The 10708-nt window shown below is 35.7% G+C and overlaps 1 protein-coding gene across 1 annotated transcript; it reads left to right on the top strand.

The window, feature by feature from the left end:
- The first annotated feature begins 216 nt into the window (after positions 1 to 216).
- On the top strand, positions 217 to 9694 carry LOC128681125 (uncharacterized). Its single transcript, XM_053764761.2, has 4 exons — positions 217 to 357; positions 2459 to 2485; positions 9028 to 9154; positions 9477 to 9694. Exons 2-4 carry the CDS (start codon positions 2471 to 2473, stop codon positions 9671 to 9673), a joined length of 339 nt encoding a protein of 112 aa, XP_053620736.2. The 5' UTR covers positions 217 to 357; positions 2459 to 2470; the 3' UTR covers positions 9674 to 9694.
- Positions 9695 to 10708: the final 1014 nt, after the last annotated feature.

The following is a 10708-nucleotide window of genomic DNA, read 5'->3' on the forward strand; positions in this document are numbered from 1 at the left end:
GTGAAATAAGGACAAATAAATTGTACACATTATACGTACTAAATACATAAACGATTTTACTTTCTTTCTTCTTTCACACTTTCACATTAATAATGAGGTTTTTAATAATTTATAAACCTATATAATTATCTAGTATAAGTGTGTAAGGGTCCTAAAGATGCGCCCTCTGTATCATTGCTCTATAAAAACATCATCTAGCGAATCTGTAACACAGTGCGTGGTCGCAGCCAGTGCCGTGCGTCCGTTTGTATTTGGAACGCGCGCCAAACACGCGGGATTTGGAAATTTTAAACTTCGAACTGTGTTCTGAATTTGTTTTTAATTTTCCATTGTGCCAGTTCAGTGTTCTGGAAAGAGGTTTGTTGTTAATTTAAATAATTATCGAATATCCTGTTTTATTTAGATTCATGAATGAAGATAGAGTTTAATGGAGAGATGAGCGAGAGAGAGAGCTTTTAGAGTCATAATAAAAGCTGAAAGCTGAAAGAAAAATAAGGATAGAGAGATGAAAAGTAGTAAAGAAGTATTTACAATATAAGTATTTACTTAAAAATTGTTTTTACTAACTTAAGTATAAACAATTTTTTATACCAAAAAATAAGATTATTTAATTCAATATTATTAAAACTAAACAATTTTATAATGCATCTACTTAAGTACATTGCTAAGTAATAGGTATTAGTTCTTACCAATACTTAGCAGTGTACTTAAGTAGATTATTGAATAAAAAAATGTTAATAACGAAAATATTAAGCTTGCAATGGTGGTCCAACCGCCTGTGAACTGAAAGGTCCTAGGTTCGAATCCTATGCCACATGAGTTTCTATACCATCAGATGTCTTCCGGTGAAGGAAAACATCGTGAGAAAACCTGCACTCTAGTTCCGCCCTAATACAAGACTCAAATCCTCCTGTGGATGAACGCGACTATGGGACACATAGCCTATAGGCAGCTGATAGGTAACAATAGCATTTCCAATCAGTGTTGTCGTAAGACAGGCTGGTGGTAAAATAATAGCCGAATCCTCGAAATCTTAAAGTTTTACGCTGACTCCGGGCGTCGCGGCGTCACAGCCCCAAACATTGCACATAGTTCCGATCACATTGTTTTCCTGCAGTAAATTATCTTAGTAAAATCGTTAGCCCACAGTAGTCCACGATTCACACACATGGAAAGTTGTATGTTATCTTGTTCTTAGTGACGCAAATAAGAAAATTATATTCAGATGGTTTGGTACCATCAGAATATAATTTTCTTATTTGCGGGTATTGGTCTGGGATCCCATAAATGAAGGAAAATACTGAAACGCACTGTACTTTTTTGCTAAAGCAAATAAAATAATTTTTTCTTTTTTTTTTTAACGAATGAGAGAGTCTAGCAGCCAAAATTTTATTTTTATATTTTTATTTTTTTTTATATATAGCATTTTTTTTATAAATCGAACCTTTATAAAAACATGCTTTACGTCAAAACTTAAATTATTTACGGTACCTATATTTCTTAAAAAGCCATTTGGGAATTCGGAATTGGTATTTCGGAACGACCACTGCTGAGAAGAAATGCCGAAAGAAACTCATTTAAACAGTGTTTGTTCCTATCATGCCAGAATAGGTAAGCCCTTCTGGCATGATAGGAACAAACACAGTTTAAATACCCACGACATACCATATAGTTTATTGCATATCACATACAGTGTTTAGTGTGCCGCCGGTTGTGATGACTGCCTTCCTACCTTATATTGTATTAAAGTTAACTAGCTTATTAGCTTATTTTATAGAATGTAGGTATAAAAAATACTGTATCTTGCGCGCAACGACAACATTGTAAATCCTTTTTTCGTTTAAGCCATAGATTCTAAGTTCTCATGTAAGTGAATGTATTGTTATGAGAATAAAGATTTCTTTAGCCCGAGATATAAAACTCGATTATCTAAACACACTATATGACAAAATAAGTGCCAATAAATATATACTTACCTATATATTTAAGTATATATTTATTGGCATTTAACTAGCTGTAAGGTCGATCCCACCTTTGCTTTCCTTACGATGTATTCTTACACCAAAAGTATAAAAATATAGTGCGAAAAAATTACTAAACTTGAGTCAGATACAAGCTCATGTATCCGAACTTGGAACCTGTCGATGACAGGCTACTTAACCATTGGACCGATTGAATTGAACGGTATCGGTGGCGTAGTGGTAAAGTGCTTGCCTCTGAACCGAGAGGTCCCGGGTTCGACCCCGGTCGGGTCATGATGGAAAATGATCTTTTTCTGATTGGCCCGGGTCTTGGATGTTTATTTATATATGTATATGTTATAAAATATAGTATCGTTGAGTTAGTATAACACAAGTCTCGAACTTACTTTGGGGCTAGCTCAATCTGTATGATTTGCCCTAATATATTATTTGTATTTATTTAATTACAAATTAACATGCTGTGTTTTAATTTCTAGGTGGTCATCAAAATGGTGCATTTCAAGGTATGTATTGAACAGTTTTAGTTAATTAAATGATCAATATTCACGTAGCAACAAAATATAGTTACTGTGTAGTCACTTAGTCAATTTGGAATTGGACAACACCATACGTAATCTAATTCTATTCCTAACTCACTAACTAATATTATTAAAACGAAAGTATTTTTTTTATATAATAATAATTTGACAAAATTTAATAATCGAGCGGGAATTGAACCCACGTCCTTGGCCCTGCTCATCCGGGCCAGGGCTCTTCCCGCTCGCTTCCAGATTTTTTTCATCTCATAATTATTTTCAAAATTAACTCAAAGGCATACGTGACATGTATAACAAATCCATCTCTGTTAGGTCTGATTGTTGACTGGTAGAGAATGCCAATTTGTATATAGTTTTTTGTAGTATTGTAAAATAAAGTTGTTAATAAACATGTGTAAGCAAAAGAACTAAAACTGAAATGTTTTACATGTGAGAGAGTAAATAAACAAATTTATGATGTAACTTCATATGTCCTCAATAACTCTAATTTTCCGTAATCATATACGTGCTTGGATGAAGATCTTTAGTCGCTGTATTCGTTAATGTCGGAGGAAACGGACCGGAATAAGGAGATCTTCATTATTCCGCCTTATTAGCTACTAACGATCCATCTCAATTTTGCGGCAGCGGACCCTGAGCTTCAACGCTTAACGATTGAGAAAGAATTCTGGAAAACGCTCTGATGAGAGAGATAAATCTCACAATTCAAGAAATAATATAGGTAGAAATGAAATGCATTAAACTGATTAAAAGCTTGAAAAAAAAAAAGAACATTGGCTGGAAGAAATTGAATTTGTGATCATTTATGTTTGAATACCAAATTATATCTTACTAGATATTTCCCGGGCTTTGCTCCCGTGGGAATTTTGAGATAAAATACATAGCCTATAGCAATCTTGGATAATGTACCTTTCGAATGGTGAAAGAATTTTTGAAATCGATTCGGTACTTTCGGAGATTATCCGCGTCAAACATATAAACTCACAAACGCTTACCTCTTTATGATAATAGTATAAGATGATTCATCTGTAATATATATATGTACGTTGTTCATCTATCTATTGTTTGTTTGTCTGTCTTATTCCGTAAATGGAATTAGACTATTTGCAAATGAAATCATCCCAAAGATGTACTTGTTTGCATACTAATAAGTCTAAAATGCACCACAGAGCATGGTAATCTACCCAAAATTGGATCTGACCACACGACACTGACGCTAGCTACGCAATAATATATTATTGTTGGTAAATAATTGGCTATATGAACTGGGGCATTTGGTATGACGAAATCGTTGCCATATATTTTAATAATGCCTAGATTTTTACGTACGATAGGTTGCGTGTGCCTGTGTAGTTTTATACATTTTATGGTTAATTTTTATTTATAGCTAACTTTTGCCCGCGGTTAAGCCCGCTACACCAAAATTTCATTTCAAATGCGACTGCGATGCTATTGCTATTCAATTGTCTTTATTATGACCCATCTCATTCCGTCTATCGGTAAAAAAAATTCTAATGAAAATAAGTTCAGTATTTTTTTAATTTATAAAGAACTAGCTGCGCCTGGGGGCCTGGCTTCCGTGGGAATTTCGGTTTCTATGTGTTATTCCAGGTTATATTCTACCCGTGCACAAAATTACATAACAATCGGTCCAGTAGATTTTGCGTCAAAGAGTAACAAACATACATACACATATGTAATGTATCCTCACAAACTTTCCCATTCATAATATTAGTAGGAGAATTTATAAATTTCTCAAAGGTTTACTGCACGGATTACATTTTTTGTCTCGCCTTGAGAGATATCCTGTTGCAACGGGATATCTCTCTGACGACAATAAGAACTTGCCTTAACTTTTTAAAGGCAATCTCTTCCAAAATTGTTACGGGAATTATACTTCAAAAGTTATACTTTTCATCTCTGCTGCTTCCGTGACGCGGACGGAGAGGAGTCTCGGAGATGAGCAAAAGTTTGTTTATAAACAAAGAAAACTTCTTACATTTCGAGTTCGAAAAGCATTTCGGCCTTCATAGCTGATCCACTTCAACATAGAATCCGGTAATTATTTCACAAATTATATCATCCCGACCTTCGGCCCTTCTATTACTGAATAAATACAATCGAAACTGAACTCTAACATCCAAGCTTTACGGTCTAAAGATGTTTATTCGGAAAAACATTTGAATACAATAGTTAATGATCGTGCAGATTCGATACGATGCGTTGAATTGGTTTAAATTGTGACCCTCACTAATAACTCCATGGAAATTAGAAGTGTATAGAGTCCCCGGAAAAAGATGGCGCTGCTGTTGACAACAACAACGTGGCCGATCTGTTATTGTTCATATTGTCGCAGCATAAATTTCGTGGCGTGGACTCTATTTTATATAGCTCTCATATAAGGGCTTATTTGGATAAGTTTATAACAATAACTCGCGATATGGACTACGATGAATATCACAAAACTATTACCTACATAATATATAACATATGTTGTTTTGTATTCGAACAACGGCAATAAAAACCTAAGTGCCAGCCGCCATAAGGTCCCTTTGATTTGGACGGCCACATATTCAAATCGGGTAACTGTGAGAAACGTCTGGTGTTTACGCTGGCGTCCCCAACCAGCAAATCCCACTAATATTATAAAGGCGAAAGTTTGATAGTATGTTTGTTACTCTTCGTGCTCAAACTATTTTGGTATTGAGGTAGTTATACCTTGGATTAACAGATAGGTTTATCCCGAAAGTACGCAAATCATAACACGCGGGTAACACTGGAGGTGCGGCTAGGGAATAAATCCAGTTATGTGAGAGCAACCTCGACGAGGGCGTAATAGGTAGAATAAGGGCCTAGTGGTGCTATCTGGTGGCTAATCGTCAATGGGACCATCCAATGGACCAGTTTAACGTCACAATCCACGCTCATTTTCAGAATTGCACGAGTACATCATATAAATGCAATTTTGTACGCCTACGTGCATATTAGACCTTGCGACATTTAGGCTAATCGGGAGTTTGTGCCTATAGCAGGACTAAAAAACTTTATAAAGCTTTCTGAAACGATGACTCACCGAATACGCTTGTCGAATGATTTTTTCTTTCGACATAAACTTGGTATTCTGTAAGAACTGAGGGCCCTACTTAAAACAACGTAACTCGCTTATTTGGCTTCCACAAAATCTAATTCCAACATTCACAATTCTGAATGTTCACTAAATCCTAAGTATATTTTCATAGAATTTCAAGAAGTGGGCCCTCAGACCACACACATTTTCTAAATTGAAGTTGTGTGGGGTGTTTGTGTGTGTCTGTCCGATTTTGTTCTAGATTTGATATATAATTTGGTCGAGAGTGTTCTTATATGTAGCTATGTTTCGAAAAATGTGTGTTTAGCCGTTTGGAAACTATATCAGTTTGCTTTTTAAGAAGCCAGGTTTTTTTTTTATTTTTTAAATTGTATGTAGAAGTCCAATTTCGGCCAGCACGCTGCCCATAGCCGAGTGCATAGTTTCGCACGCCGGACTTTCCCATGCATATAGTTATTAAGGCTCTATAAGACTTCTTTAATTTATACTGTAGTGTGTGAATGGGAATAGACGCCATAGAAAACTGGAGTATTACTTTTAAAATATCCGTTTGTTAATCCGTTGGCGTGCAGTCCCGTCCTAGAATAGCCTACCCTTCCGTGGATGTCGCACGAGTCGAGTAAGGGACACATAGCAATGGCTACATAGGCAATAATATTATTTCCAAATGGATTTGACGTCATGAGGCGGCCGATCATAAAATCAGAGCCAAATCTCCAAAATTTAATGATTTAGCTTTACGTAGATTCTAGGGCTTCAGGCGCCACAGCCGTAGATGACACGCGAAGATAGAAGAGGTCTAATCGGTTTAAGTACTGTATTACAATACAATACAATAAAAATATTCTTTATTGCAATAAGAGAGAAATACACACAAAAATAAAAATATTATAGCGATAAGGCAAACCTATTTCATGTCAAAGTTTTGTAAAAAAAAATAGAAAATAAATGATAGAATATGATTATGTTTAACAAAACAATCCGAGATAGTATCTCGGATTCCCACTGTGAGATTTGGTCTTGTCAAGCACTATACAGATAATATCACATGTACCTAAGTAGTTACTTAATGGGATATAATTTGTTGTATTTAAGCTTACGTAACAATAATCTCGAAATTCTGAAAGCCAAGTGAAAATTGAGTTTCATTATCGTGTAACAAAAACCGGTCAAGTGCGATGCGAGTTGAACTTGCGTGAAGAGTGTGAGTAAGTGAGTAAGTTAATTGTGTTTCACATCGATATATATATATTATAATCAGCACTTGGATCACAATCATAACCTGTTTTGATATACCTTTTGACTATGTACTTTTATATATTATTAGAAAGAAAAAAAAAACATTGTAAGAAACAATAATGGTAAGCCGATCTGGCATGATAGGGACCAACACTGTTCAAATGAGTTTCTTTCGGCATTTCTTCTCAGCAGTGGTCGTTCCGAAATGCCAGTAGTTTGTAGCTTGTGAGAAATAACTATAAATATTGACGAGAAAAAGTGCCTGTGAAGGTCTAATTTCTGAATAAATGATTTGAATTTGAATTTGAGTGTAACGTACAATTTATAGAATTCTTATAGGTTTTTCTGTAATCTAAAAGCAATGAACTATACCCAAAAATGTGTGATGTCGGGCAAAGGAAGGCCTTGTTTTTAACTTTGAAACAAAATTCTTTATTTTAGCGTAACGCGCTTTGGCAATTGTATCGCAATGATCGTAATCTAATAACAATGGCTACCTATATCTATTTCCTTCTTTTCATTCATCACCTCTCATTCTCTCACATCCGTCCAAAAACATGCCTCGTCTCATCCATAGATAAAAGAAATATTTTTATCTATGGTCACATCCATCCATCGTATAGAAACTATCAATCTCACAATTTTTGTATTTATTTTAAAATTTTTGGTTATTCAAAGTATTTTCGCAGACCAGGGGTCGTCGCCAGTAACGCCAGGATGTGACGCACATGTACCTACTCCATATGAGTTTTTGAACGTTTGATTTTATGTTTCATGGCCCCCTCTGTAGACAACAGCTAGTTAAAATATAAACGTGTCTATTTGCATTGATAACAGATGCAAAAAGTCGATTAAAAATATGTTGGATGCGAATTATGTATTTGTTTATGACGGCACTAACAAATGCTAATGATTGGTGATATTTGTTCCAATAATACTTCTCGTGAAACTGAACTATACCTACCATTCACCAAAGTACAAGTCAATTTATACCGAAACAAGATTTCCAAGTTATATAATTAAGTAATTATTCAAATACTAGTAGTTCCCATGTAACGCGGGAAAAGATGCGCTCCCATGGGATTGGGCAATGTTGAAGATTGATCTCAATCTAGGAAATAATTAGTACCCCCATAGAGTATTGCCTGATGTGATGTACATCGTATCGTTGGGATACATAAAGCAATGAAATATTTGAAAGCATACTTTACGCAACTTAGGTAACGTACACAGGGTTACTTTTATAAAGTCAGCAATATAGATAGCTAAACATTATGACGTCTAAATATAAATAATAGATGAATTACAATGATAAATGTATGTGCCATTTACCTTGTACTAACTACACAGTTCTGTTACTGCAATAAAGATATTTGAGTTTGAGAATAGGATTGGACTGTATAAATAAGCGTTGAATTATTAAAAAGAGTTTATTCCAATTACAAAGGTACGTAAAGCGAGCAACGGACGAACTAGAAGTTTTTTAAGATTCGTAGTTTTATTTTGACTAGGATACGTCCGCTAAGAAAAAAAAAATTGAAAATGACATCCAAAGAGGCTAAAATACCCCTAATTTACCCCATTTGGATGTCATTTTATTTTTTTTTTAGTATTGCTATGTTTGTCTGACTTACATGTACCTAACTTTTGTTTTGTATTTGCTGTTAACAAAAAGCTGTAACAGGTTATGTCGGGAAATGAAACGGGACGGGACACGTTGAGAGAAACGTTCAGTTGCGGGATACGGGACGGACAACGTAGAGTGAAACGGGGCGGGACACGTTGAGAGAAACGTTCAGTTGCGGGATACGGGACGGACAACGTAGAGTGAAACGGGGCGGGACACGTTGAGAGAAACGTTCAGTTGCGGGATACGGGACGGACAACGTAGAGTGAAACGGGGCGGGACATGTTGAGAGAAACGTTCAGTTGCGGGATACGGGACGGACAACGAAGAGTGAAACGGGGTGGGACACGCAGTCGGAATCGGGAAAGAGAACAAAAGACGAGTGACTAAACGATACAATTTTTGTAGTCCTGCACAATATGGGATGAAATAATGGTTCAAGTTATATTTATATTCTTTTATTAAAAGAGAAATTCAGCCGCGACACATATCCTAGTTTAATTTACTAACAAATGTCTGAAATAAAAACACTTTAATGATTTTCTCTAATTCCAGGTGTTCTATCTGACGCTCCTAGCTGCGTTAGTTAACTGTGAGCCTCCAGTATCAGGGTACAACTACCAACCTAACAGGAACTACCAGAACTACCAACCTAGCAACAACTATCTGCCGCCTACCACAGGTGAGTACCAGACGTGAAAGGTAACGGTTAATTTTTATTTAAAAAAATCGAAATATAAAATTGTTACTAACTCATTTTCTTAAAATTTTGAGAGAAAAAGTTATAGTGATGAAGTAGTTTAGGTAGTAGTAATAGTGTGGTAGTATCTACCAACTGTGATAAGTTTCGTTCATGTGTCTATTTTCCCAAAACTCCCGCTAAATCCCGAGCGGAATTCCCGGTATAACCTAAGTTCCAACATTACTTACCTAGAAAGAGGATATTGTCCCTCGATACTAGAATACCTATACCTATGTAAAAAAATTGAAAACTTTTTGACCAGGTTTCACCGCGCCAAGTAACAACTACCTACCGCCCAGCACGTTTGGGTCCAACCACGGCAGCTCTTTTGGGTCTAACCATGGTAGTTCCTTCGGGTCCAACCAGGGCTTCGGATCAAATCAAGGATCGTACGACCAAGGCGGGCACGGTGATCATGATCACGGTCACGACAATCAAGAGGTAAGTCATTTAGGTTGAACATTACATAACTATATAATTGGTTTTAGTTAAATTATAGTACGGCAAGACCATACATATCGATAATTGACAGGAAGCTCTAAAGACGACACAATAAAATATAAAGCTTTAATAAATTAATTAAATACAATAAATAAAATCACAACATCGTAAAAAATATTTACGTTTTCCGCCGTCTATAAATGAAATACGCGCGAATAGGTTTTAGCCTGTAAATGTTATCGTCTTCAGAATAAAATATATCTCCGTAATCTCCGAATATAATACTCCGAGGTGCAAAATGGAGATCTGCAATTTTTTCAGCGGTACCGTTCCTACAGTCTATATTATACAAGCCTTCCTCACCTACTGCATACACTTTATTTTCCCCAACAACAAAATTATACGCAATTGACAAGACATCATTCTTTACAACATATCCGTCACTTGTAAAGCAAAACACACCGCACATAGTCACAAAATGTACATTATTTTTATTATCCACTTCAAAATCTGCAACGGTTTTCATATCGCCAACCAGTACTGCCCTTTGTCCTTCATCGTAAATTTTATATATCCTATGATTGTTTGCATCTAGGATATACATTCCATTGTTCCTTATGACGATTTTCATGATATTCATATTATAAAGACCTATGTCTTTAGCGTTGTGTGTGACGGGATCATATTTATAAAGCCCGTTTTCAGTTCCAAAATATACGTCGCTCGTTTCTGAATCTACTGCTGTTGCCTTATTTTTAGCAATGCCATTGATTTTCCTTGTTTCTTTTGTAACCACATTGATGTAAGCACGTCCAGAATTTTGTAAAACATCATCCATGTACATGAAAAAGAGATTTCTGCTCGTAGAATCGTACGCTAATTCTTTTGGCGAATCGAACTTGTCTGTTAGTAATTCCTTTTTGTACATTCTTCCTCCGATCCTTTCAACTGGATCGTCACTAAAATATATTTCCTGTCTGGCGTCTACACTTAACATTAGAATTAAGATGTATTTCAGGTTTCGCAACATAATTCACGTATGTTACCTTCAAC

Source organism: Plodia interpunctella, chromosome 26 (genome assembly GCF_027563975.2).
Source record: "Plodia interpunctella isolate USDA-ARS_2022_Savannah chromosome 26, ilPloInte3.2, whole genome shotgun sequence".
Taxonomy (NCBI): Eukaryota; Metazoa; Arthropoda; class Insecta; order Lepidoptera; family Pyralidae; genus Plodia; species Plodia interpunctella.

Excerpts from the sequence above, each read along its gene's own strand:
- LOC128681125 (XM_053764761.2), top strand. Across the intron at positions 9,155-9,476 it reads CTATCTGCCGCCTACCACAG|GTTTCACCGCGCCAAGTAAC; the intron begins GTGAGTACCAGA and ends CTTTTTGACCAG.